The sequence below is a fragment of the Oncorhynchus mykiss genome, chromosome 2 (assembly GCF_057628025.1).
Source record: "Oncorhynchus mykiss isolate SJ-2025 chromosome 2, ASM5762802v1, whole genome shotgun sequence".
NCBI lineage: Eukaryota > Metazoa > Chordata > Actinopteri > Salmoniformes > Salmonidae > Oncorhynchus > Oncorhynchus mykiss.
Window position 1 is genome coordinate 66067843 of NC_143023.1, and position 24292 is coordinate 66092134.

The 24292-nt window shown below is 42.5% G+C and overlaps 1 protein-coding gene across 8 annotated transcripts in view; it reads left to right on the forward strand.

Moving 5' to 3' along the window:
- The window catches only part of ndrg4 (NDRG family member 4), a 43809-nt gene that overhangs the window by 372 nt on the left and 19145 nt on the right, over nucleotides 1-24292 (forward strand). For 2 of the 8 annotated variants that reach the window (XM_036953459.2, XM_036953464.2), the window contains exons 2-5: nucleotides 3044-3117; nucleotides 13981-14071; nucleotides 14969-15121; nucleotides 16181-16219. In XM_036953459.2, the coding sequence (XP_036809354.1) occupies nucleotides 3044-3117; nucleotides 13981-14071; nucleotides 14969-15121; nucleotides 16181-16219 (357 nt within the window). The remainder of the gene's footprint in view (nucleotides 1-3043; nucleotides 3118-13980; nucleotides 14072-14968; nucleotides 15122-16180; nucleotides 16220-24292) is intronic. The other 6 variants (XM_090205255.1, XM_036953469.2, XM_036953477.2 and 3 more) reach the window with 3 other exon arrangements.

Sequence of the window (24292 nt, forward strand, 5' to 3'; positions counted from 1 at the left end):
CATGGAAGAGGGAATTGATAGCACATACTGTATAGGGACATTTAGCACCCCCAGATCCTCTACTGTCTCCTAGCTGTATAAGTGAGGTTCTGACTGTGCCCCAGTGCCAGCCTCTGCATTGGCGTGAGTACGAGGTCGTCAGGTTGAATTTATTAACCCTAGAAACAGGAGTGCGTCATACAGATCAGTACTGCCTTAGACAACCCTGGGCAACCTGCGTATTACTAAGTAATATAGAGAATACACAGTCTAACTTCCTTACCAGGAGCAGGCCTTCTGCTTTCCAGTTAAAGAGAATAGCGAACTGCTTTGCATTGTTGTGTTTAGTTGTGTATCAGCCGCAGAAAAAGGTTTACGTACCCTCCCCTCCAACAACCAGCAGCCACACTAATCACTAACACACTGCACTTCATATCTGAGGCCATTGCATATGGAAGGGGTAGAGTTAGAGATGGATAGAGACAGGAAAGCTTCTATTCTGGTCCAAGTAGACTCTGTGTTCCAAGTGTTACAGTCTCAATGAAGAGTTCATCAGTGGACATTTCCAGAGCCTTCAGAAAGTGTTCACACACCCCTTGACTTTTCCCACATTTTGTTCTGTTACAATCTGAAATTAAAATGGTTTACATTTAGATGTTTTTGTCACCGGCCTACATACAATACCTCATAATGTCAAAATGGAATTATGTTTGAATACTGTTTTACGAATTAATAAAAAATGAATTGCTGAAATGTCTTGAGCCAATAAGTATTCAACCCCTTAGTTATGGCAAACCTAAATATGTTCAGGAGTAAAAATGTGCTTAACAAGTCACATAATAAGTTGTATGGACTAAGTCCTATGCAATAACAGCATTTAACATGAGTTTGGAATAACTGCCTCATCTCTGTACCCCACACATACAATTATCTGTAAGGTCCCTCAGTCGAGAAGAGAATTTCAAACACAGAATCAACCACAAGGAGGTTTTCCAATGCTTCGCAAAGAAAGGGCACCTATTGGTAGATGTGTAAAAAAAAAAAAAAAAAAAAAAAAAAAAAAAAAAACAGACATTGAATATCCCTTTGAGCATGGTGAAGTTATTAATTATACTTTGGATAGTGTATCAATACACCCAGTCCACACAAAGATACAGGCGTCCTTCCTAACTCAGTTGCTGGAGAGGAAGGAAACCACTTATGGATTTCACCATGAGGCCAATGGTGACTTTAAAACAGTTAGAGTTTAATGGTTGTGACAGGAGAAAAACTGAGGATGGATCCACAGTTACTCCACAATACTAACCTAATTGACAAAGTGATAAGAAGAAAGCCTGTACAGAATAAAAATATTCCAAAACATGCATCCTGTTTGCAACAAGTAATACTGCAGAAAATGTGGCAAAGCAATTCACTTTTTTTTCCTGAATACAAAGTGTTATGTTTGGGGCAAATCCAATACAACACATTAACTGAGTACCACTTTCCATATTGTCAAGCATAGTGGAGGCTGCATCATGTTATGTGTATGCTTGTAATCATTAAGGACTGGTTAGTCTTTCAGGATAAAAAATAAACGGAATGGAGCTAAGCATAGGCAAAATCCTAGAGGAAAACCTGGTTCAGTCTGCTTTCCAACAGACACTGGGGGATGAATCCACCTTTCAGCAGGACAATAACCTAAAACACAAGGCCAAATATACACTGAAGTTGCTTACCAAGAAGACAGTGAATGTTCCCAAGTGGCAGAGTTACAGTTTGGACTGCCAAATGTGCTTCTACAAAGTATTGACTCAGGGGTGTGAATACTTATGTAAATTAGTTATTTCTGTACCAAATTTCAATACATTTGAAAGCATTTCTAAACATGTTTTCACCTTGTCATTATTGGGTATTGTGTGTAGATGGGTGAGAGAAAAAACAATTGAATCCATTTTGAATTCAGGCTGTAACAACTAAATGTGGAATAAGCCAAGGGGTATGAATACTTTCTGAAGGAACTGTAATTGGATATCTGTTAGGCCTACATTTCTTTTGAGCTCTTTGTGTATGTGGATGTTCGTTTACATGCTGTGTGCACAGCCTCCTGCCTCATTGAATAGTGGTTGCACACTTGGACCTGTAGGCAAACCCTTTGAGATCTGAGGCTGAATGTCAGGCCTGACATGGTGTGAGTGATCTTCATCACCTGTCAGCAAAACGATGACAGGCTCTTGGGCTGTGGTGGAAGTAAATGCTGATATGTATCACTTTCACCTTGTGAGAAATATGTCCTGTTCATTTGTACACTTTCTGTCGACAAGATAATATGAAATAATATGGGTGCAGCCCCAATTCATTGTCTTATATAAGCCTGGTGCAGAATTCTAATACATAGGTTTGTTCTAGGATCAAAAGCTTTGACAAATGGACAGTAGACACAATGTCCCTGTTATTTAATCCACTCTGTCTATTATGATTTATTATCGCCCTATACAGTGTAAAAAAGGACGTTATCAGGTTAGCATTTTCTCCTTCAGCATATGCAAGCTCAACAATCCCACTGTATCCTATGGGACCAGGTCTGTTTCTTTGCTGCTCTTGGATATTAATAGAACTACAAAGAGCATTATAAACTGGGTGGTTCCAGCCCTGAATGCTGATTGGCTGAAAGCCGTGGTATATCAGACCCTATACCATGGGTATGACAAAACATTTATTTGTACTGCTCTAATTATGTTGGTAACCAGTTTATAATAGCAATAAGGCACCTCGGGGGTTTGTGGTATATGACCAATATAATACGGCTACGGGCTGTGTCCACTCCGCTTTGTGTCGTGCCTAAGAACATTCCGTAGCCGTGTTATATTGGCCATATACCACCCCTCCCCCCGGGCCTTATTGCTTAAAAATACCCTGTGAGTTTGTTCCTTTATCAGCTAAGCTGAGGCAGATAAAATTGCTCTGTTCCTACCACTGTAAAAAATCGACCTATGAGTCATAACGATATGGCTTGAACTTTGATGTTCACTTTTTTCCCTCACTCTTTCAATCTCCAACGGATGATTTTATTTTGTACTAATAGATGGGGCCCGGATTGTTTTGGAACTTCCCTTCAAAGGCTAACTGCACGGTGCCGCAGAGCCTGCTGCAGACCATGTACGTAGTGCCTTCTGGAATGGACTTCATATACTGTATATACTGTAGCTTCCTTAACTTATGTTTTTGGCATCTCATTCATCGCTCTTTCCATTCACACTGTCCGTCCTTCCTAAAGTCATGAGCTGATGACTGCAGTGTTTCACACCGAGGCCTAGCTTGTGGACCAGTGGAACGTAACTTAGTGTCCTGGACTACAAGCTAATGGCCAATCCCTGCAGAGCATTGGACGGCAACTCATGACTCTGTGGCCAATCGGACTCAGTATTGGACTATTACTTGTGAGTCATCAAGCACTTTTTTGGCAAAGTTGAAAGAGACTCATGAGCCATGGACTAATCGCAGCAGAGCACTGGACCAGGACTGATCCAATTTGGGTGATAATTTGATGACTCGTATCTCACCTTCACCCCATTAAGTCCATGGTAATGATGCTCAGAACGAGCTTTAGCCGAGCATCACAGCACACATTCTCTATGTGTGTGTTAAATTACCATCCATCAGCGTTGAACCCCAGCCATGGCTGTTGTTGTGTTCAGTTTGGACAGAACTGCATGTTCCACACATATTGCATGCTAATCATGTCCTTGTTTTGGGGTGTGTAGGTATAGTCTCAAACTCAGTATTAGCATACGCTTGATAGTCTTTTGAAGTAAGGTATAGCTAGTTTTCAAGTGTTTGAAACCTGTTGTGTATTTTTTTTGTTTAGACATTTGGGTTTTGTTTCCTGACTACCCACTGGGCACAGACTTCATTTCAACGTCTAGTTTTGATATTCATTTGGTTGAGTTGTCAACTAACGTGAAATCAACCAAACAAGTGAGCATGTCTTTGTTTTTAGTTTTTAAAGTTGGGTTAAAGAAATAAGAAATGCCCTTACGTTGATGACTTTTATTAAATCCAATCAGTTTTCCCACATTGATTCAACGTTTTATTTAAAATGACAAACAACATTAATTCAACAAGTTTTTGCCCAGTGAGTAACCAGCATGGGGGGGGGGGGGGGGGGGGGGGGGCAAAAAAGAGACTGGATGCTATAGGCCTAGATGTTGTGGATGTTTGGGTTAGAGTAGATAGACAGTGGATGATTCAGTGAAGCGGATCATGTAGCCCGTTGACATATTGGATATTGAGTGTGGCTTCACTGGACAAGGATGTTGGCTGACGTCAGAAATGGCCGATGAGGGGCATGTCAGGCAGCATATCATGTCAAAGACTCCAACCACCCTAGTCATAGACTGTTCTCTCTGCTACCGCATGGCAAGCGGTACCGGAGTGCCAAGTCTAGGTCCAAGATGCTTCTAAACAGCTTCTACCCCCAAGCCATAAGACTGCTGAACAGCTAATCAAATGGCTCCCCAGACTATTTGCAATGCCCCCCCTTTTACGCTGCTGCTACTGTGTTATTATCTATGCATAGTCACTTTAATAACTCTACCTACATGTACATATTACCTCAATTACCTCGACACCGGTGCCCCCACACATTGACTCTGTACCGGTACCCCCTGTATATAGCCTCCACATTGACTCTGTACCGGTACCCCCTGTATATAGCCTCCACATTGACTCTGTACCGGTACCCCCTGTATGTAGCCTCCACATTGACTCTGTACCGGTACCCCCTGTATGTAGCCTCCACATTGACTCTGTACCGGTACCCCCTGTATGTAGCCTCCACATTGACTCTGTACCGGTACCCCCTGTATGTAGCCTCCACATTGACTCTGTACCGGTACCCCCTGTATGTAGCCTCCACATTGACTCTGTACCGGTACCCCCTGTATGTAGCCTCCACATTGACTCTGTACCGGTACCCCCTGTATGTAGCCTCCACATTGACTCTGTACCGGTACCCCCTGTATGTAGCCTCCACATTGACTCTGTACCGGTACCCCCTGTATGTAGCCTCCACATTGACTCTGTACCGGTACCCCCTGTATGTAGCCTCCACATTGACTCTGTACCGGTACCCCCTGTATGTAGCCTCCACATTGACTCTGTACCGGTACCCCCTGTATGTAGCCTCCACATTGACTCTGTACCGGTACCCCCTGTATGTAGCCTCCACATTGACTCTGTACCGGTACCCCCTGTATGTAGCCTCCACATTGACTCTGTACCGGTACCCCCTGTATGTAGCCTCCACATTGACTCTGTACCGGTACCCCCTGTATGTAGCCTCCACATTGACTCTGTACCGGTACCCCCTGTATATAGCCTCCACATTGACTCTGTACCGGTACCCCCTGTATGTAGCCTCCACATTGACTCTGTACCGGTACCCCCTGTATGTAGCCTCCACATTGACTCTGTATCGGTACTCCCTGTATGTAGCCTCCACATTGACTCTGTACCGGTACCCCCTGTATGTAGCCTCCACATTGACTCTGTACCGGTACCCCCTGTATGTAGCCTCCACATTGACTCTGTACCGGTACCCCCTGTATGTAGCCTCCACATTGACTCTGTACCGGTACCCCCTGTATGTAGCCTCCACATTGATTCTGTACCGGTACCCCCTGTATGTAGCCTCCACATTGACTCTGTACCGGTACCCCCTGTATGTAGCCTCCACATTGACTCTGTACCGGTACCCCCTGTATGTAGCCTCCACATTGACTCTGTACCGGTACCCCCTGTATGTAGCCTCCACATTGACTCTGTACCGGTACCCCCTGTATGTAGCCTCCACATTGATTCTGTACCGGTACCCCCTGTATGTAGCCTCCACATTGACTCTGTACCGGTACCCCCTGTATGTAGCCTCCACATTGATTCTGTACCGGTACCCCCTGTATGTAGCCTCCACATTGACTCTGTACCGGTACCCCCTGTATGTAGCCTCCACATTGACTGTGTACCGGTACCCCCTGTATATGGCCTCCACATTGACTCTGTACCGGTACCCCCTGTATGTAGCCTCCACATTGACTCTGTACCGGTACCCCCTGTATGTAGCCTCCACATTGATTCTGTACCGGTACCCCCTGTATGTAGCCTCCACATTGATTCTGTACCGGTACCCCCTGTATGTAGCCTCCACATTGATTCTGTACCGGTACCCCCTGTATGTAGCCTCCACATTGACTCTGTACCGGTACCCCCTGTATATAGCCTCCACATTGACTCTGTACCGGTACCCCCTGTATGTAGCCCCGCTGTTGTTATTTACTGCTGCTCTTTAATTATTATTTGTTTTTATCTATTACTTTTTTTAGGGGGTATTTTCTTTAAACTGCGTTGTTGGTTAAGGGCTTGTAAGTAAGCATTTCACTGTAAGGTCTACACTTGTTGTATTTGGCGCATGTGACAAATAACATTTGATTTGATTTGAAAACAGCCTTTTTTGACCAGCTGAAGTACCCACCAATATGTAAGCTTTAACAAAACTGAGTCAGGTGGAAGGAGAGGGTTTGGATGTCTAAGAAAAGGGCTTCCAACTCCCTGTTGGGCAAATCCTTTACAGTGTTACATTTCATAATAAAATAATTAAGAGATCCATCTTTTGATATACAGGAATGAACGCTGCAATCGAAAATGTAGTCTTATGAGACAGTGGTGTTTGTTCAGGAAGGTTTTAAGACCCCCCCCGCCTCTCCCCTCTCTGTTGTGTAAAGGTCCCATTGAGAGCCACATGCCATGTCCTTCTGGCCGACTGGCTCTGTCCCAAAGCCCTGGGTACCTATAGTGACAGGAGGCAGGGTTAGGCAGGCTGGAAACACAGCCCTGTGGATTCCTCAGGGGACACGGCCCTATCAGGCCATCTCTGACGCCAGAGCTGAGCGCAACATAGAGACACAGATAGGGATAGGATGCGTCCCAAATGGCACCCTGTTCCCTATTGAGTGCACTACATAGGGAATAGTGCACTACATAGGGAACAGTGCACTACATAGGGAACAGTGCACTACAGAGGGAATAATGCACTACATAGGGAATAGTGCACTACATAGGGAATAGTGCACTACATAGGGAACAGTGCACTACAGAGGGAATAGTGCACTACATAGGGAATAGTGCACTACATAGGGAACAGTGCACTACAGAGGGAATAATGCACTACATAGGGAATAGTGCACTACATAGGGAATAGTGCATTACATAGGGAATAGTGCACTACAGAGGGAATAATGCACTACATAGGGAATAGTGCACTACATAGGGAGCAGTGCACTACATAGGGAATAGTGCACTACATAGGGAATAGGATGCAATTTGGGATAGGCACATATGACTGGCCTGCAAGGCAGTTCTGTAAGTATAGATATAAAAGGCGAAATGCCAGGGGCACCAGCCATAGCAGCCTCAAGTTGATATCTGGCTATCAATTTTTAATCCATATTTGATATCTTGCTCCCCCCAGCGCATGTTCATCTAAGGCCTTCAGACATACACCACTATATTAAAAATGGAATGTGTCACTTCAAATAGTGAAAAAAATCTGAATCTCTAACATTGTTTTGATTGCTGTGTGTGTGTGTGTGTGTGTGTGTGTGTGTGTGTGTGTGTGTGTGTGTGTGTGTGTGTGTGTGTGTGTGTGTGTGTGTGTGTGTGTGTGTGTGTGTGTGTGTGTGTGTGTGTGTGTGTGTGTGTGTGTGTGTGTGTGTGTGTGTGTGTGTGTGTGTGTGTGTGTGTGTGTGTGTCTCTATGTTCCAGTGAGATGATGCCACTTCAATATTGACCTGTTGAAGTGAATCTCTGGTCACGTTGTCAGTCTCTGTTAGCATCATTCTCTGGGCTTTTGTGGGAGGCGAGTCCTGTAGGGATATGTCCACTTAGCTCATAAACAACACTTGGAGTAGCACAGAGAACCCAAGCAGGAGCAGAGAGGATGATGGATACAGAGGAGGGATTGGTAGTAACAGATGCGGGTCTGGTCTGAGTAGACTAGAAGATCCCCCAAGAAGGGTTTTGAGTTGTTTTCTTTGAAAGCAGATCATTGAGAGAAGAGAGATGAAGTCTGTGATGACAGCAGGATTACTGTGAGAGAGGTGACACTGGTTGCATCTAAAATGGTACCCTGTTTATTATATAGTACGTTACTTTTGACCAGTGTTCTTGTTTGCACTTAATCATCGTTAGTGTGTATAATTTATTTCATTTCTTGAGTTGTTAGGTTCCAGTCTGCTGAGGAGAGCAAAAGGCCATGTTCTGTTTTGGACGAGTTGGCCTTTAATCCTCTCTAATGTTAACGTCCATATGGCTAATTAATACGCCGTACCGGAGTTAATTATGTTACTGACAGAGAGGAGGCTTGAAAAAACATGAATCAAGTAACAGGGCCTTTCTGGATGTTGTTTTTCCAGGGGTCACTGGTGGGTCAGCTTTATTGAATTTATGGGTAAAACAAACTGTTCAAAAACTCGTCAGTAAGAGTTAAAATCCTGACGCTACCCAACGCAACCATTACACAACGAAATGCACACACACTGTGCACACACATGACAGAGAGCCGAACCTGGCCCAGTTTCCGGGAATTGATTCTGAATCATGCATCTGGTCAGATGCTTCCCCCTACATGCACATCCCATCGATTTCTTGTCCAGCAGAATGCTTTTCCTCAGGCCCACTCTCTATCACCGATATGAGTCACAGATATGAGTCACACATAAGGCCCCTGCAACTGTAATTGGGGACTGTGAGAGAGAACTAGTCTCTCCACAGTACAAAGTCAACCCTTCCAGCTCATAACCCTATGAGCTACATGAGAGGAAAGGAGAGCGATATGTTAGATATGGAGGATGGAGGCCGGCCAGCCAGACAGAGGTAGTTAGTGTGGGTAAAGAGATGTGAGGGGAGCAGCTGGTGGTAATGAGAAGATGTTAAAAGGAACAGAGAAGGTAAGCCAGATCCTGTTAGAACCCAGGCGAGTCGACAGCACTGCTGGAGGTTGTCATGGCTACAAAATCTGTGTAGAACTGTAAAAGAACAGAGGAGAGGAGAGGGAGAGATGGAGGGAGAGAGAGATGAAAAGGAGGACATATTTACAGTGCCTTGCGAAAGTATTCGGCCCCCTTGAACTTTGCGACCTTTTGCCACATTTCAGGCTTCAAACATAAAGATATAAAACTGTATTTTTTTGTGAAGAATCAACAACAAGTGGGACACAATCATGAAGTGGAACGACATTTATTGGATATTTCAAAGTTTTTTAACAAATCAAAAACTGAAAAATTGGGCGTGCAAAATTATTCAGCCCCTTTACTTTCAGTGCAGCAAACTCTCTCCAGAAGTTCAGTGAGGATCTCTGAATGATCCAATGTTGACCTAAATGACTAATGATGATAAATACAATCCACCTGTGTGTAATCAAGTCTCCGTATAAATGCACCTGCACTGTGATAGTCTCAGAGGTCCGTTAAAAGCGCAGAGAGCATCATGAAGAACAAGGAACACACCAGGCAGGTCCGAGATACTGTTGTGAAGAAGTTTAAAGCCGGATTTGGATACAAAAAGATTTCCCAAGCTTTAAACATCCCAAGGAGCACTGTGCAAGCGATAATATTGAAATGGAAGGAGTATCAGACCACTGCAAATCTACCAAGACCTGGCCGTCCCTCTAAACTTTCAGCTCATACAAGGAGAAGACTGATCAGAGATGCAGCCAAGAGGCCCATGATCACTCTGGATGAACTGCAGAGATCTATAGCTGAGGTGGGAGACTCTGTCCATAGGACAACAATCAGTCGTATATTGCACAAATCTGGCCTTTATGGAAGAGTGGCAAGAAGAAAGCCATTTCTTGAAGATATCCATAAAAAGTGTTGTTTAAAGTTTGCCACAAGCCACCTGGGAGACACACCAAACATGTGGAAGAAGGTGCTCTGGTTAGATGAAACCAAAATTGAACTTTTTGGCAACAATGCAAAACGTTATGTTTGGCGTAAAAGCAACACAGCTCATCACTCTGAACACACCATCCCCACTGTCAAACATGGTGGTGGCAGCATCATGGTTTGGGCCTGCTTTTCTTCAGCAGGGACAGGGAAGATGGTTAAAATTGATGGGAAGATGGATGGAGCCAAATACAGGACCATTCTGGAAGAAAACCTGATGGAGTCTGCAAAAGACCTGAGACTGGGACGGAGATTTGTCTTCCAACAAGACAATGATCCAAAACATAAAGCAAAATCTACAATGGAATGGTTCAAAAATAAACACATCCAGGTGTTAGAATGGCCAAGTCAAAGTCCAGACCTGAATCCAATCGAGAATCTGTGGAAAGAACTGAAAACTGCTGTTCACAAATGCTCTCCATCCAACCTCACTGAGCTCGAGCTGTTTTGCAAGGAGGAATGGGAAAAAATTTCAGTCTCTTGATATGCAAAACTGATAGAGACATACCCCAAGTGACTTACAGCTGTAATCGCAGCAAAAGGTGGCGCTACAAAGTATTAACTTAAGGTGGCTGAATAATTTTGCACGCCCAATTTTTCAGTTTTTGATTTGTTAAAAAAGTTTTAAATATCCAATAAATGTCGTTCCACTTCATGATTGTGTCCCACTTGTTGTTGATTCTTCACAAAAAAATACAGTTTTATATCTTTATGTTTGAAGCCTGAAATGTGGCAAAAGGTCGCAAAGTTCAAGGGGGCCGAATACTTTCGCAAGGCACTGTATTTGACCATCCTTGACCAAATAAAATGACGGTCTTCTCTTGACTCTCATGGAGAAAAACAAACCTGAACTTGGTAAGAGAAACCTCACATCTTCTTTTCACTAACAGAGAGCAGATGATGAACAGACACTGGATGGAAGGAGACTTTGAAGTAGCACTTGACTACTTGACTCCATAGACCATGGATGCACAATGGGCACACATAAAAACACACACCACCAGCACCACCCAGAAGTCAAGTTGATGTTCCCGATCAGCCTCATTTTAGGGTAAATGATCAAGTCCCCCTCATTTAATTAGTATGAGGAATAATTCCTCAGAGAAAATATAAAACTGTATTTGTGGATTTAGGGAATATTGAATAAAGCAGCTAGCGAACAAAAGTATTGAGTCATTTAAACCTGAATCAGTGGGTTTGAAACGGCTTCAACAGGGACGAATATAGACTGTAATGGTAATTGATTTCACAGCAAGCCATCTTATATAAGGAGAGAGAGAGCGAGAGAGAGAGATTAAGCAGGCAGAGTAATGAGGCTGGTTGTCCTGGTTAGTTCCTAATTAAAGTTGGTCATGGGCCCATTATAATGTCATGCAAACGTCCCTTTCAGACCGAGAACAACAACAGTGTTGTCACAAATAGGAGGAGAGGGTTTTGATTTCCAGTGTCGCAAATTACTTAGAGGGACTTTTGTTTTGGAGTGTCTGCATCTGGGTTTTGTCTAAGGGTCTGGAAACTTCCGCTGACAAGAGAGAGAGCGTGTGTTGACTAGCTGTTGCTGTTACTGCATCCCAGCCATTAAACAGCCTGTCACTGTGTTGAGTTGGGGTTTCTAAATCATTATGAGGCCACTTCATCACCGTGCATGACTCAATTTGGTAGGAAGACTCAAACAGCAAACAATGTTTTGATGCTAACTAAGTCTGTCAGTAAAGTAGTTGATCCAGCAGGGAATAGTTGTACATCTCATAGGTTTCCATATTTCACCTTACATGCTTATTGGGCTGACAGCCTCCCATTGCAGCTTCTTTACCATTACGTTTGGATCATTTTTACACATTTTTTTTTATTCAATAGGCCTTCTTTTATTTTGTTGCATTTGTTTTTCTTGACAATGAGTGAGTTAATGTGCCTGTGTGTGTGTGCACGCCTATCGAACGCCTGCACCACCTTGAACTTTTGTCACATTCTATTGCTTTACAAAGTGGGATTGAAATATATTTAACACAAAATACTCCATCATGTCAAAGTTTTCTTCTTTTTTTACAAATTAATACAAATTAAATAACTAAAATACAGTCTTTACAGAAGTATTCACCCCCTTGTTAAGGCAAGCCAAACTTAGTTCAGAAGTCAAATGTGGCTTAACCAATCACATAAGAAGTTACATGGACTCACTCTGTGTGAAATAATAGGGGTTGACATGATTTGTTTATGACTATCCCTCAGTCTGCTGTACACCAGACACTGGGAGAGGAATTCACCTTTCAGTAGAACAATAACCTATAACACAATGCCAGATCTACACTGGAGTTGCTTATCAAGAAGATAGTGAATGTTCCCGAGTGGCCTAGTTACAATTTTGACTTAAATCTGCTTGAAAATCTATGACAAGACTTGAAAATGGCTGTCTAGCCATGATCCCCAACACCTTGACAGAGTTTGGAGAATTTTGAAGAGAATAATGGTCAAATATTGCCCAATGCAGGTGTGCAAAGAACTTATGAGACTTAACCAAGAAGACTCACAGCTGTGATTTCTGACTAAGGTGTTTCTAACATGTATTAACTAAGGGGGGTGAATAGGGAAAACCTAGTCAGTTGCTCAACTGAATGCATTCAATGAAACGTATCTTCTGCATTAAAGAGGTGAGGGGGGCTGCCTTGGTCAAGGGCAGAACGGCAGATTTTCCCAACTTGACGGCTTGTGGAGTCAAACCAGCGACCAACGCTCCCAACCACCTAGGCCATCTGCCGCCCGATACTTATCTAATACTTATACTTGTAAGACTTATCTAATCATGGTATATTAGTGTTTTGTTTTTCATTAATCTTCCTGTCGACCAAAAAATGACAATGAAATCTATTTTAATCCCACTTTGTAATAATGTAATGTGATGAAATTCAAGGGGGGTGTAGACATTCTATAGGCACTGTAAATAGGCTGTGTGTGTCTGTGTGTGTAAGTGTCTGTGTGTGTGTGTAAGTGTGTGTGTGTGTGTGTGTGTGTGTGTGTGTGTGTGTGTGTGTGTGTGTGTGTGTGTGTGTGTGTGTGTGTGTCTGTGTGTGTGTGTGTGTGTGTGTCTGTGTGTGTGCATGTATGTGTGAGCGTTTGATATCCTCAGTGATCCAATGTGTTAGTCGAGTGGCGCCAGCCTGGGTCAGCTCTGCTCTGTGGGCTTATCAGTGCCCTTGTATAGACATATCAATCTAAATTGATATAGCCCCTCTGTGTCCACTGATCTGGCTACACTGCAGGAGTTTCATTATATCCTAATGGGGAAGCTCACTGTCTGTCTGGCTGGCTGGGTCCTCAGACCTGCTTTATTCAGTCTGTGACCCAATTCATGAGCTGAAGACCACTGGAGGCCCAAAGAGAACAGGCGACTACTGTTTAATATGTTTTCCAATAGGCCAATACCACAACTTTCCACAAACTTCCCACAACCATTGAAATCTTCGGGTGTCTGCCTTAGCATTTTTTCTGGTCTCCTAGGTTCAAGCAATGTTTAAATCAGTACACATTATATTATCACGTTTGAGCAAAATAACAAAGAATCGCAGGAAATTTGCTTTAAAACTGCATCAATGTATCTCAGCTCCATGGACAAATTTGTAGAATTGCAGGAAAATGTCTCTATAGCGCCAAGATTGGGTCCTCTTAAATGTTCTCTCAAATTCAGACACACCGACAGTGCCCCCTGCGAGCCACTTTTTGATCCAGAAAAAACCTTGGACATGTATTCTCTATTCAGATACTGTGCATCCCTGGACTTCTTTACATGCCCAACAAAAAGGGACTATGGGGGCTGGTGTAGCAATTATATAGGGAAAATTGACTTGCCCCACCACAGCAACCAAACCTCCTGAAGACCTTGCCACCCAGCCAAAAGCTTGATATACTGTAGACATTTACTGGGGGGAGAAAAACATGATAATGCGGTTTTGCTACTGCAGTGGTTTGAATTGATGGATGAATTTCAGATTTTAAAGTAACAAAGTGTGCGTTGCTATGGTGATTGCAGGTTGCTCTCCAGGATGGCTGGGATGAAGGAGCAGCAATTTACTGAGGAGAAACCCCTACTACCAGAGCAGAGAGGACAAGATACTGAGATGGTGAGCATTTACTTTATATAACTGTGTGTGAATGTGTATGTGTATGTGTATGTGTATGTGTGTGTATGTGTATGTGAATGTGTGTGAATGTGTATGTGTGTGTGTGTGTGTGTGTGTGTTTGTTTTTGTGCAGAGTGTGTGATATAATAGTGTATTTTTGTGTGTCTTTCTTTGGAAACAGAATGTGTTTACATGTGTAGGAGGGATGAATCATACACTGCATTTCAATTCAGGAGTGTGAAAGAAGGGGTGGGGGGGACAAGACTATATAATTGAGAGGCTGCAAGGTCTAACCAAATCCACTGATTGCAGCAGTATGCCCGTCTTAGCAGGAGCTGTAAGTAACTCTTGATTGCTGGGACTGTATGTGAGGAGGACAAGAGAGGTGGCATCAGTAGAGGAAAGACAATCACATTGATTGAAATGCCAAAAGTCTCAGAGAATATGTCACTGTAATTTATACACTTCCCTGACTCTCTTGACAATGATTGAGAGAGGGGAGAAACTAATTACTAAGACGATGCCAAGGCATTGGCGGATAAAACTTGGAGGCCAAATAATACATTCAAAGTTATTGATGATTATTACCTGCTAGCTAGTAATTAGTCCCAAGGGAAATACATATTAAAGTAAAACGTTATCGGGAGTGGATGTGTGACCCAGATTACACTGTATCCTTTAGAAGTCTATGTTGTTGAGGATTTAACAGGAGGATATCATTACAGCAGTTTATCCAGACAGCTGTTACCTTAGCCTATCCTCTGTTGTCCTCCTCTGCATGGGTCATGTCCTCCCAGGTCTGTTAGTCTTCCTCCCCTCCAGGCCTCTCCCTGCCTGGACCCCTGAGGTGGACTGACCAGCCACTGTAACACACCTGTGTTTGTGTTTATGATGCAGAGAGACCAAGGGCGGTGTGTGAACGCACTCCCCTGCGCAAGCCCTGCACCACTCACCGCCCCCTCTTCCTCAAGCCGCCCCCCACAACGGTGGCATGTGATCGCGCGGCACTGGCTCCACCAGACCCGCAATCGGACCAGTGGGTGCATCCCGGTAATTACATACCCAGAACTAACCTGCAGGGGGACTATTCCCCATGCCCTGCAGGGGTCCTAAATCTCCGTTACCTTTGACTGTGTTATCGGATGCACATTTAAATCATCACCTACAACACATCCTGAGTCAGAGAAATATGGAGGGCCACAAACAACAGAGATGATCTATATTTATTAAAGTTCCTTTACACACAGGCTGTAGTAGTAGCAATAGCAGTGTTTCATGCTGACATAAATTCACAGACAGACTAAGGATAATCTGATAATAGAGAGATTTTGAACATTCCTGGAGACCAACATGCAGCCAGCCAACACCTCCAGCACAATGTCGCAGCCCCCACCCCACCACCCCCCCCCCACCACCACCACCACCAACCCCACCATTCTGTGCTACTGCAGTCACACGTGGGCTCCAAAGGACAAGAGTGACACCTGCTGGTCCGACCGTCCGAATGAAACCACTAACCTACTACGTCTCTCCACTAAAGACAACTGCATGAAATAACCATTCTTTCTAGGTGTGTCTGATCACTGTAACACTGTCTTGAATGGCATCACCCTCTATCAATGGACTGCTGATGACAATGCAACCATTTGTCAACTTTCCTCTTTCACCTCATTCGTGTGTTGATCTATAATCCTTTTGTCTTTCGTGAAACCACTGTATATGAATACACTATCTAGGATTGTACCTTTAGCACCACAAGGAGTTTGGGGATAATTATTGTTAACCCACTAATAATGCTTCTGATTCAACTATAACCTCTATAGAGCATGTCCTTCATGTTGCACTGAAGTTTAGGGGAATGCTTGGGTTCTGGTTTGGCTCTTTTAGGGCAGGGAAAACGTATTCTGTCTCTCCTGACCCTTCTCTTCCCTGTCCACTAACTGCTGTCTGTCTGTTTGGACCCACACAGCCTCTATCTCTGTTGCTCTCTGTGGATCCATCCCCTCAGCTTTAACGGCCTGCTCAGCCCTGTGGCATCTCAGAAGTGGAAGCAGAGGGACTAACATACTGGGCGTCAGTTGACATTGTGTTTTTGTTATCTGTCTGCAGGAGAACTGTGAGACCCTGATGCCAATTGGAGACTGGAAGGTACTTAAAGTCTATTCTCTCCTATTCTCAATATACTGTATCCCCAATAATCGTTATGACTGTCCACTCGCCCGCGTAACCATGGTGTCGCACTGGGAGGAGAAGGAGGAGGGATTGTTTGGCCAAATGGTTGATGGAATCATTCGCTATCACACAGCACCTCTCACACAGTGTGGTACAGATTTGTGTCTGAATGATAAAGTGTAAAGGACTTATTTGTGTTTGTGTGTGAGAGAGACTGTTCAATGATTATCACTCACATAATAGGGCATCAATCTCAATACTACAACTATCACTATAACCATAGTAACCTACTATCCGTTATGGATTAGTAATACCACTCAGAAGTTGATTTCTGTACCCGTGATGTTGTCAATTTTAACATGAATCCACGTGACGATGAGATCAGAATAATCCAGACACCTTGTTTCTCACCTCTGTCTGACGCCTCCAGTGTCACCCCCCTCTTCTCTCACCCTCTCCAGTCTCACCTCCTCTCTCTCTCTCTCACACTCCCCTCTCCCACTACCTCCTGACAGTCCTTTATAATGGAAAGGCTAACAAACACAGTTGCTGATTATGTTGAGTTAAACGGGAGAGGACTGTGTACCCTTACGATTGGTGCTATGAAAATAACAACTGTGATTTGCTTTGCACAAATCAAATGAACGGGCCTCTTGAAATTTGAGTGTTGAGAGTGTGCGCCTGTGTGCGTGTCCATGCATGTGTGTGTGTTGAATTTTAATTAGCAAAAGAAATCTCACTGCATACTAAGCATTTGTTTATGCATCACCTTCCATGACTTTTGGAGCGATAAGAGGAGCGATAAGAGGGGTGGGAGAGGAAAGGGGACAGGTAGGACAGGGACAATGGGAGGAAGGGAGGGAATTGTTATATTCTCAATGACTGAATACAGACCTTCCTCAGACAACATAATGCTCTCAGCAAAAAACGCACTGTCTTTCTACCCAAACACAGACCAGACCATATACACACATTACACACACTAATAAACCAGCATGTTCATCAGAACAGACCATATACACACATTACACACACTAATAAACCAGCATGTTCATCAGAACAGACCATGTACACACATTACACACACTAATAAACCAGCATGTTCATCAGAACAGACCATATACACACATTACACACGCTAATAAACCAGCATGTTCATCAGAACAGACCATATACACACATTACACACGCTAATAAACCAGCATGTTCATCAGAACAGACCATATACACACATTACACACGCTAATAAACCAGCATGTTCATCAGAACAGACCATATACACACATTACACACTCTAATAAACCAGCATGTTCATCAGAACAGACCATATACACACATTACACACACTAATAAACCAGCATGTTCATCAGAACAGACCATGTACACACATTACACATGCTAATAAACCAGCATGTTCATCAGAACAGACCATATACACACATTACACACACTAATAAACCAGCATGTTCATCAGAACAGCAGAGTAAAAGTATTTGTATGTTTTGTTGATATTTATAGTGCTTATGATTCTATATGGCATGATGGACTATATAACAAAACTTTCCAAAGTGGCATTGGGGGTAAAGTATACGAGACCATTTTATTTATTTATTATTTTTTATTTAACATTTATTTAACCAGGAAGGGCTCACTTTTTCAACAGCGCCCTGGCCAAGATAGGCAGCACCAAGTCATTACAAAAAAATTACAGACAGACAACATGAAAAACTACAAGTAATCTAGTAAAAACCATTGAATTCACAAAACAGCTAATTAAAAACATTGACAGGTCAGGGAATCAGCCTCAAAATACTTTATCAGTGATTTAAAAACACAAATCGGGACAAGTTCTTCCAGTTTAAAAGTATTTTGTGAGGCGTTCCAAGACGATGGCGCAGAGTACATAAAAGCCCTTTTACCAAATTCAGTTCGGACATTTGGAACAGTTAGCAGGATAAAGTCCAGCGAACAAAGAGAGTACCCACCACACTTCTGAACAATAAAAATGCACAAATAAAAAGGTAGTAAACCCAAAATGGCTTTGTAAATAAAAGTATACCAGTGACTGAGCCTACGAGTGACTAGAGAAGGCCAGCCAACACTGGTATACAAAGTGCAGTGGTGCGTAAGGGTTTTGCAGTTTAAAACCTGTTACGGATGATGCGAATTCTCGCAGCTTTTCGCAACTTTTTGTTAAAAATCGCGCAACATTTCAACGTCCTGCTACTCATGCCAGGAATATAGTATATGCATATGATAAGTATGTGTGTATAGAAAACACTGAAGTTTCTAAAACTGGTTAAATCATGTCTGTGGCTATAACAGAACATGTTCAGGAGTAAAAATCCCAGGGAAAACTGTTCACCAAAAACACAAAAAAAAATTTGTTTACAACGCCTACAGCTTCCACACGATGTCGCCAGTACTGGCATTTCATTGCAAGTTTATCCTTGGTGGGATGACGTATAGGCACTTCCTGTCTTGGGGTGCACCGAGGAAATTATGAAAGTGAAAAAAATGGACAATGATTTCAAGACTTGCTGCTATCGTATACAGATCGCCCCGTGATCAATTTGATCGATTATTAACGTTTATTAATACCTAAAGTTGGTTTACAAAAGTAGTTTGAAGTGATTTGTAAAAGTTTATAGGCAACTTTTTTAATTTTAAAAAGTGACGTAGTGTCTTGTAAAGGTGAATTTTCCTTGGATCAGACGGCCTTCATAAATTGACATTTTGGGTATACAATGACGGATTTAATCGGGAAAAATACCCAATTGTGATGTTTATGGGACATATAGGAGTGCCAACAAAGAAGCTTGTCAAAGGTAATGAATGTTTTATATTTTATTTCTGCGTTTTGTGTAGCGCCGGCTACCGCTAAATCTTTTGTTTAGGTCTCGTTCAGGTATTTCGGGGGGTGCATGCTATCAGATAATAGCTTCTCATGCTTTCGCCGAAAAGCATTTTACAAATCTGACATGTTGGCTAGATTCACAACGAGTGTAGCTTTAATTGAGGACCTTGCATGTGTGTTTTAATGAAAGTTTGAGTTTTATCGAGTACTACAGGTGGCGCTCTGAAATTTCCGCTGATTTTGGTTCCTGTACAGGAACAACAATAATACATCTCAAAGTGCCATGGTAAAGAGTGTCAATTGATCTCAAATACTGAGCGGATGCATTCATATATAAAATATCCCCATAGTCTAGTAAAGGCATAAATGTAGCTGATACTAGCCTCCTTCTGGCTTCAAAAGAAAAACAGGCCTTATTCCTAAAATAAAATCCCAATTTCAGCTTCAATTGTTTTGTAAGTTGTTGAATATGCAATTTAAAAGAGAGGCCGTAATCAATTAAAATTCCAAGATATTTATATGAGGTTACAACCTCAATCTCCTTGCCCTGACAGGTAGTAATAGGTGAAAGGTTCAGAGGTCTATTTCTTGCATTAGAAAACACCATTAGTTTAGTTTTGTCAGTATTGAGGATAAGCTTCAATTGACACAAGGTATGTTGAACAGTATAAAAAGCAGTTTGCATGTTCTGGAAAGCTTTTGTAAGAGACGAGGCACAACAGTAAATAACAGTATCATCAGCATAAAAATGAAGTTGTGCATTTTGGACATTTTTGTCTAAATCATTTATATAAATAGTGAATAAGAGAGGACCAAGTACAGAGCCTTGGGGCACACCATTCAAGACAGACAATTTAACAGACATAAGCCCATCAAATTGAGTGCACTGATTTCTATCAGACAGATAGTTAGCAAACCATGCACCTCATGCTCCGAAATACCTACACTCGACAATCTCTGCCTTAGTATAGCATGATCAACTGCATCAAAAGCCTTAGAGAGATCAATAAAAAGTGAGACACCGTGCTGTTTTTTGTCAAGGGCTTCAGTGATATCATTTAAAACCTTCATGGCTGCTGTAATTGTGCTATGCTTCTTCCTGAAGCCCGATTGGTACATTGATAAAATAGAGTTAGTAAATAAAAACACTTTTAGCTGTTCACTTACAAGGGTTTCAAGTATTTTCACCAGGGGTGACAGCTTTGAGATTGGCCTATAATTATTTAAAAGAGTAGGATCTCCCCCTTTTATTAAAAGTGGTAGGACAAATGCTGATTTCCAGATCTTTGGAATTTCATTACATTCCAGGGTTAGATTGAACAGAGATGTAAGTGGTTCAGCTATGAAATCAGCTGCCAGATTTAAAAGCAGGGATCCAAAAGATCAGGACCGGCAGGCTTTCTCTGATCTAAGGATTTCAGGGCTTTATGTACCACCTGCACTGAGAATGGCAAAAAGCAAAAAGTTTGACCAGCTGTCACTGGTTCATCCACACAGGGTTGTACAGAGACAGAGGACATTGAATCAAACAGCCTACCAGATGATACAAAGTGCTCATTGAAACAATCATAAAATTGATTTACTCTGAACAACACATGTAGTATTAAACTGAACAATAAAATAACAGAGTTTTTTGCGCAAGGGCACAGGATGTGTGATTCGGGGTGCTCAAAGAGGAGCGTCTATGTGATCATTGCACGAGAGGGAGAGAGAGAGAGAGCTCCTATGGTAGGTACGCTTATAGCTCATCTCTTGGCAGTAGTACTGTAGACTACTTTATCACTGACCTCAACCCAGAGTCTCTCAGAGGGTTCACAGTCAGCCCACTGACACCCCTATCAAGTACATTATTTTCTTAAGGAATATAGCGAAGTAAAAGTAGTCAAAACTATAAATAGTAAAGTAAAGCACAGATACCCCAAAAAACTACTTAAGTAGTACTTCAAAGTATTTTTACTTAAGTACTTTACACCACTGACTGTAAGTCAGTGAAGGTGTAAACTTGGCAGTAGAAAACCTAAACAGTATATTTGACCTCTCAGCTTCTCTATCAAGTATTTTTTTTCAAGCAGACAACCTATGAAAATGAACAACAATGACAAATGGTTTGATGAAGAATGCAAAAACTTAAGAAAGAAATTGAGAAACGTATTCAACCAAAAACATAGAGACCCAGAAAACCTGACCCTACGCCTTCACTGTGGTGAATCACTAAAACAATACAGAAATACACTATGGAAAAAGAAGGAACAGCAGATCAGAAATTAGCTCAATGTGTCATGTTCACTTGTTCCTGTGATTGTCTCCACCCCCTCCAGGTGTTGCTTATTTTCCTCAGTGCATTTATCCCTGTGTTTCCTGTCTCTCTGTGCCAGTTCGTCTTGTATGTTTAGTCAAGTCAACCAGCGTGTTTTTCCTGTACTCCTCTTGCTATTCTCCTTTTTCTAGTCCTCCCGGTTTTGACCCTTGCCTGTTTCTGGACTTTGTACCCGCCTGCCTGACCATACTGCCTGCCTTGACCACAAGCCTTTCTGCTACTCTGTACCTCCTGAACTCTGATCTGGTTTTGACCTTTTGCCTGTCCACGACTATTCTCTTGCCTACTCCTTTGGATTATTAAACATTGTAAAACTCCAACCATCTGCCTCCTGTGTCTGCATCTGGGGCTCGCCTTGTGCTTTGATACAATGTAATTGAAGAAACAAATGTTCAGTTTCTGCGAAAATTGGGAAACACTAAACAAACAACAACACAAAGAATTATCTATCCAAAATTGAGATGTATGGATAAACCACTTCTCCAATCTTGTTTGCTCTATAACAAAGAACAAACAGCAAAAACATATACAGTACCAGTCAATAGTTTGGATACACCTATTCATTCCAGGGTTTTTCTTTACTTTTACTATTTTCTACATTGTAACTCTGGGTCTTCCTTTCCTGTGGCGGTCCTCATGAGAGCCAGTTTCATAATAGCCCTTGGTTGTTTTTTGCGACTGCACTTGAAGAATCTTTCAAAGTTCTTGACATTTTCCGGATTGACTGACCTTCATGTCTTAAAGTAATGATGGACTGTTCTTTCTCTTTGCTTATTTGAGCTGTTCTTTCAATAATATGGACTTGATCTTTTACCAAATAGGGCTATCTTCTGTATACCAACCCTACCTTGTGACAGCACAACTGATTGGCTCAAACACATTAAAATGAACTTTTAACAAGGCACACCTGTTAATTGAAATGTATTCCAGGTGACTACCTCATGAAGCTGGTTGAGAGAATGCCAAGAGTGTGCAAAGCTGTCATCAAGGCAAAGGGTGACTATTTGAAGAATCTCAAATATAACATATTTTTTGATTTGTTTAACGCTTTTTGGGTTACTACATGATTTCCATGTGTTATTTCATAGTTTTGATGTCTTCACTATTAGTCTACAATGTAGAAAATAGTAAAAATATTCAAAAGTATTCAGACCCTTTGCAATGAGACTCGGAATTGAGCTCAGATGCATCCTGTTTCCATTGATCATCCTTGAGATGTTTCTACAACTTGATTGGAGTCCACCTGTGGTAATTTCAATTGATTAGACATGATTTGGAAAGGCACACACCTGTTTATATAAGGTCCCACATTGACAGTGCATGTCAGAGCAAAAACCAAGCTATGAAGTCGAAGGAATTGTCCGTAGAGCTCTGAGACAGGATTGTGTCGAGGTCTGGGGAAGGGTACCAAAAAATGTCTGAAGCATTGAAGGTCCCCAAGAACACAGTGGCCTCCATCATTCTTAAATAGAATAAGTTTGTAACCACCAATAATCTTCCTAGAGCTGGCCGCCAGGCCAAACTGAGCAAGCGGGGGAGAAGGGCCTTGGTCAGGGAGGTGACCAAGAACCCGATGGTCACTCTGACAGAGCTCCAGAGTTCCTCTGTGGAGATGGGAGAACCTTCCAGAAACACAACCATATCTGCAGCACTTCACCAAGCAGGCCTCTATGGTAGATTGGCTAGACAGAAGCCACTTCTCAGTAAAAGGCACATGACAGCCCTCTTGGAGTTTGCCAAAAGTCACCTAAAGGATTCTCGGACGATGAGAAACAAGATTCTCTGGTCTGATGAAACCAAGATTGAACTCTTTGTCCAGGCACTGCTTATCACCTGGCCAATACCATCCCTACGGTGAAGCATGGTGGTGGCAGCATCATGCTGTGGGGATGTTTTTCAGTGGCATGGACTGGGATTTTAGTCAGGATCGAGGGAAAATCCTTGATGAAAACCTGCTCCAGAGTGCTCAGGACCTCGACTGCTCCAGAGTGCTCAGGTTCACCTTTCAACAGAACAATGACCCTAAGCACACAGCCAAGACAACGCAGGAGTGGCTTCGGGACAAGTTTCTGAATTTCTTTGAGTGGCCCAGCCAGAGCCTGGACATTTCTGGAGAGATCTGAAAATAGCTGAGCAGCGACGATCCCCATCCAACATGACAGAGCTTGAGAGGATCTGCAGAGAAAATAGGAGACATTCCCCAAATACAGGGGTGCCAAGCTTGTAGCTTCATACCCAAGAAGACTCCATGCTCTAATTGCTGCCAAAGGTGCTTCAACAAAGTAAAGGGTCTGAATACTTATGTAAATGTGATATTTTATTTATTTATACATTTTTAAAAAAAACTCTAAACCTGTTTTTGCTTTGTCATTATGAGGTATTGTGTGTAGATTGATGAGGGGGGGAACAATTTAATCCATTCTTGGATAAGGCTGTAACGTAACAACATTTGTAAAAAGTGAAGGTGTCTGAATTTTTTCCAAATGCTCTATATATATCAACAAATTGGTTAGGGCACTAGAACAGTCTGCACCACCTGGTCTCACCCTACTAGAATCTGAAGTCAAATGTCTACTGTTTGCTGATGATCTGGTGCTTCTGTCACCAACCAAGGAGGGCCAACAGCAGCACCTAGATCTTCCTGCACAGATTCTGTCAGACCTGGGCCCTGACAGTAAATCTCAGTGAGACAAAAATAATGGTGTTCCAAAAAAGGTCTAGTTACCAGGACCCCAAATACAAATTCCACCTAGACACAGTTGCCCTAGAGCACACAAAAAGTATACATACCTCGGCCTATCAGCGCCACAGATAACTTCCACAAAGCTGTGAACGATCTGAGAGACAAGGCAAGAAGGGCATTCTACGCCATCAA